Source organism: Pinus tabuliformis, chromosome 3_1 (assembly GCF_031772625.1).
Source record: "Pinus tabuliformis cultivar Carrire ecotype Pingquan chromosome 3_1, CPIR1, whole genome shotgun sequence".
NCBI classification, from domain to species: Eukaryota; Viridiplantae; Streptophyta; class Pinopsida; order Pinales; family Pinaceae; genus Pinus; species Pinus tabuliformis.
In genome coordinates this window covers 955,130,862-955,136,309 of record NC_142301.1, presented here as the reverse complement: position 1 = coordinate 955,136,309, position 5,448 = coordinate 955,130,862, and the positions used below count along the sequence as shown (strand labels likewise).

The following is a 5,448-nucleotide window of genomic DNA, read 5'->3' as shown; positions in this document are numbered from 1 at the left end:
AGTGTTTTGATATATATTTATATATAATTATTATCAAATTAGTTTTTAAATGATTTGCTTAATAGAATATAAATTTGCTGATGATTTGCTAAAATTTAAGTCACTATCTTCGACTACGGCTACAGTCTTTTGATATATATACCATTGTTATCAAATTAGCTTTAAAATGATTTGCTTAATAGAATATAAATTTGCTGAATGACTTAGTTGTACTGAGTTGGATATCACTGATTCTCACTATCATGTAGAAAGAAACAAATCAAAACAAGATGTTGATGGTCACTGTTTCTACAGCAAAACACATGCATATATCAATGTCTAGAGTGAAAAGTGAACTCTGGTTGTTTTATGAAAGCTTCCGGTTCAAAAATGGAACCAGGCAAAAATAATCCTCGTCACAGGTATTGCCATTTACATCTTCATCGATTTTGACAAAGCAAATGGACCAACATGGTGCTTTCATTGAGAACCACAGTAGCAATTTTTGCCTGAATTGAATAAACTTGGCATGATAGTTCAAACAAACCATGGCGACATAGGTTAATCAGCGTTGATGAAATGATCTTCCGAAAGGGGAAGGTTGAGCTGCCCGAGCTTATGGTGATGTTTACGGTGATGGTGATGTTTCCTTGGAGGTTTGGGGCAATTGTGATGCGAACCAGGACTAATCCATTTGTCTCCATCAATATAGGAGACATCGAGGAATGGGGCCGCCTGTGTCTGGTTAAGCTCTTGCGAGTACGATACTCTCAGTGTTTGGTTTGCACCAGGGCCCGAGCATCGATATTGCCCATAGAATACCGTCCTGTGGGCAAAAAAACAAAATATATGTCATTATCAGAACTGAAATCAAGCGATGCAACGGAGAAGACAGAAATGGGATTCATAATTACTTTTGTCTGCTGGGGTCGTTCCAGTCGTTCCAGCCTTCAGGAGCAATGATGTCCGACATGTAAGTGTTGGAGAATACCACTAGAGAGTAAGGACCCCATGCTCGGCCCAGCCAGATCTTTCCCGTTCCGCCAATGCTGCAATTCACAAAGGAGAAGCCCGTGTTTTCCTGTGCAGATTGCCTTCCATGGGCTGTTATGGCCCCGGTTACGACAGTACTAAGTCCGCTTGGCACAGGATTTGCGATCGAACTCAGCCGGCAGTCCTGCAAATTAGAATCCAATTGGCAGTCTTACAAATTAATTTTGAGGCCGTGCTTTTGGGTCTAAAAGAGTTGAATTTAAATAGGTTTCAGAATATTTTGGAATTGATTTGAGAACCTGGTAGAGCGATCTTGCATTGCCAAATATGAAGTCTATGGATCCCTGAATGAAACATTCCTTGAAGTAGTGTCTCCCATTATCGTCGTGAAGGGTATCCTGTGCACCATAGAATCCGCATCCATAGAAGGCAGCCTGGTCCCCTGAAATTCTCAGTGCTACTGCCTGGCCGCCAATGTCACCAGGATTTGCAGGAGGGGCCGTGTTCTGCGTGCACCACGATCTTTATTTGAAGAACATAATTAAACTGAATGGCACAGATTCAGCATCCAATGACAAAGAATTTGGACTGTAGAATGCTATGAGCTAAAAGGATAAAAAGTATTATATTCGGGTATAGTTCGATCAATTTGACTTTCAGTTACCCCTCTTAAATTGTAAAATACTATCGATTCAACTAACAAAATATGTTATTACAGTAGATTTGGACTATACAATGCTATCAGTTAAAAAGATAAGTAACGTATAAGTAAACTTGGATCAGTTGCTTCATTTCTTAGCGATATAAATTAAATAATTAAGCATCCACTCATTAAAAAAACATCATAATTTTTACTTTAACGTATTTCAATTATAATTTTATTATTATTAATTATATAATTATAATTAATTAATATAAGTTAGTTATGTTATTACTATCTATTTTTAAAGTGATGGCCAAGCCAAAGACCGGCCAAGCCAAAAACCAAATTTGTGTAAAAGATTTTATTTGTACGAGAAGAGACCTATCTCTGCCCAGCTATTTGAATATATATAAAACACTGAACAAGATTTTTAACTATAAAAATTTATTTTGATTTTACTATGAAGATTTTTAATTAGTAAATGAATTTTGTTATAGTGCTATGTATTAATATCATGATTTATCAATACCACATGCTTAAACAAACAATAACTCAACACTTGCCTATATGACATTTTTTAATTAATTAATTTAATTAAAAGAAAAAGAGAAACATAACTATTTTGGATATAAATTTCAAATTTTAATTTATGTATATTCTGTAAACATTAATTAAAATATAATATATATAAAACATGGAACAAGATTGTTAACTATAAAGATTTATTTTGCTTTTACTATGAAGATTTTTAATTAGTAAATGGATTTTGTTTCAGTGCTATGTATTAATATCATAATTTATCAATACCACATGCCTAAACAAACAATAACTCAACACTTGCTTATATGACATTTTTTAATTAATTAATTTAATTAAAAGAAAAAGAAAAACATAACTATTTTGGACATAAATTTCAACTTTTAATTTATGTATATTCTATAAACATTAATTAAAATATTTTATAAGCTTAAATATTGCTAAATCTAATATAGTTTTTCCAAAATTCATTTAAAATAAAATTATGAAATATTCCAAAATAATAACGCTCAAACATTGATAAATAAAATATTTATTTTTCATTATTTAAAATATATTTTTAATCGTAACCTAATTCAAAACTTGAAAATTAAAAAAAATGCCTATGAACTTTATCATTTCAATAAATTTGGAATAAAATTCAAACCAAACTCATCAAATAAAACACATAAACCGTATAAAATACATTTGGGAAAAAGCTTCGATTTTAACCCAATAGTGTTGTTTTATTGCAACCACTAAACAAAACCAACCAATTATTGATATCATTCCAATTCTCACCTGAAAACTTATATTCCTGGCTATGAAATTCACTGCGAAGATGGTTACCGACGCGCAGTAAAAAGTGCCATGAGATGAGTTGGCCGTATCGTTCCATGCTATTGAGGTGTTGAGGTAGCTCTGCCCTTGGAAGGTAATACTGGATTTTGTTTCTGCAATCGCGACTTTTTCTCTGCAAATCATAATATGACTTCTGTTTCAGGTGAGAGTCTAATATTGAACTAAAATTCAGAAAAGCTGATTGATCTAGAAATACAGAGAGGTCCCTTATTATTAACTACAGAAGCTTCAGCCATTCTTACATTAAGAAGACCAGCACTAATGTGGATTCTTGTGAATTGAAATGCAGTTGTGTTTAATAGTTCTTTTTTTTTGGCTAGATCAGTAAGGTTGAGTTAAGCTTGGTGTTGTGTTTTTTGTTTTTTTAATAAAATGGAAATGTAATCTTTTAGAATGGTTTATTTATATTTTGGTGTTGTAAATTTATAAAAGGTTAGGTAAATTATGAGAGGTTGTTTTTCAAATTTGATTAATCAAAACCTGTATGTCAATTTTGAAAAGTTAATCATTATAAGTTACAATATTGTATCCATTTACCAATTCCATATATACTCATCAATTCCATATATACTGATTAATTTGATACAGTATGCAAATAAATAATCAAAACTTTAAATCCCATCACTGTAAATCAACTCTTCTCCTTCTCAACAAAATTCAAACACATTCAAAGAAAAAATTCAGTATATTTAAATCATTAATTAAATTCGGAAGTAAGATTTATCATATTTACATAACAATTATTAATGTACTCCCAAATTTAGAAGTAATAACTGCATTTATAAGGATAAAAAAAAAGCATTGAGATTTACAGCATTTTTCAAAATTAGCTTTACAGATCTGCAAATAGTGTATAATCCCTAACAACCCATTTGCACTGGTCCTTGAATGTAAAACCCACTTACTTGTAGACACCAGCATTGATGACTATACATGTGCGGTTGGAACTATGGTCGGGCACCGCATCTACAGCAGTCTGCACAGTCGTATAATTGCCACAGCCATCCTGATCCACGATCACAACCTGGCAGCAATCTCCATCCAACATATGAAGGTTGGGCGGAATTTTATCCTCGCATATGATTTTATGTCTCTTCCTATGGTGTCTTCTGAATATTATCCTCGCAAATGGCACAGAACTAATTGTTGTGTCCAAGACCTGTAAAGCTTTACCGCCAATATAGCTGATTGAACTGGTAAGGCTTCTACCCTCATTGGATCGAGGCGCCAGCTGAATTGAGATCAAAACTATGGCAATGGCAGAAACACCAACCAGTAAATTTGTTTTGAAGCTATGATCCATAATACCCAAACAGATATTTTTGTCTATGGTATCATAACTCAATACAAAGACAGCATCCTGCAGCGTATGCCAACGGAATACAAAAAAAATAGACTTGTAGTCTAAGAATCGCTTCATGTACTTATAAGTGGATCACACTATTCATCTGCACATTCAAGCAAGCATATTAGTCAATGCCTCCCCCGCCGTCCCACCTCACATTATTGCAATCTAACACCTGTGAGACGTCATAAACATTAAATAAATGACAACAGCAATTCAGAGATTGTAGTATAAGCCGAGGTCATGATATTCTGTAATCATTCGTTCTGTTGTTCTGTTTCCTGTTGTATATATACATTATCTGGATCGCCCAAAAGGGCCTTTAACCGCCATAAAAGTCGCCGTAAGTAGAAAGGCAATTCAATTGCAGTGACCCACATCAGGCTAAAACTTAAGCAATCAAAAGCGAATATGGAAGAAGCAATGATTGTGGCCAATATAATTACTTTTTTGTGGACCTAAATGGCTCTGAGACGTTACAAAAAAAAAAATCATGGTGATGAAGAAAGTGCACACCTGTGGCCACACCTGTGAACCTTATCATTCATGAATTTGTTTACCATCTTTCTCTTCTTCCACAGTACAGCTAAGAGCCACCATTTCATTCCATTAGACAGCTAACAATTACGCATTCATTTTGTCATCTGCTATCTAAATCTGTCATAGCTCATTGTGGAGAAGTCATGGTCACTAAAGTTAATCCCTGTCACACCGCCCAAAACCTCCATTCTCAAATTTAAAAGTATAAAGACAAGCTTTCCTGAATAGTTTTCCACGTCTCATCAATTATGACGAACCCTTGGCTTTTCCTGTCACAACTAACCCTGGACATGCTTCACCGACACTCTATATGCTACAGAAATTTTCAAGTTCAAAATATTATTTTCCATCCACAAATCGAACAATTAAATGTGCTGGATATTTGTCCTCTAAGATCTGGTTTATGGAATCAAAATTATTATCATGGGACATTTAAAAGGCAGTTGTCTATAATGCGATTTTTTGGAAGTTTTTCTGGTGGGTTTTTCCGGTAAAATCCGGCAGCAATTATTGGAATCGCATGTTTGATAGCTAGTTTCTGCACAATCAAAGCATCCCAGGGTTTTTGAGG

General features: G+C 33.9%; 1 protein-coding gene across 1 annotated transcript; it reads right to left on the bottom strand.

The window, feature by feature from the left end:
- Positions 1-338: 338 nt before the first annotated feature.
- LOC149190965 (putative pectinesterase 8) lies at positions 339-4,691 on the bottom strand. The gene is made up of 5 exons (XM_089413483.1): positions 3,898-4,691; positions 2,933-3,104; positions 1,272-1,478; positions 894-1,156; positions 339-805 (listed from the first exon to the last, which is right to left on the bottom strand). Exons 1-5 carry the CDS (start codon positions 4,410-4,412, stop codon positions 541-543), a joined length of 1,422 nt encoding a protein of 473 aa, XP_089269609.1. The 5' UTR covers positions 4,413-4,691; the 3' UTR covers positions 339-540.
- Between the last annotated feature and the right edge of the window lie 757 nt (positions 4,692-5,448).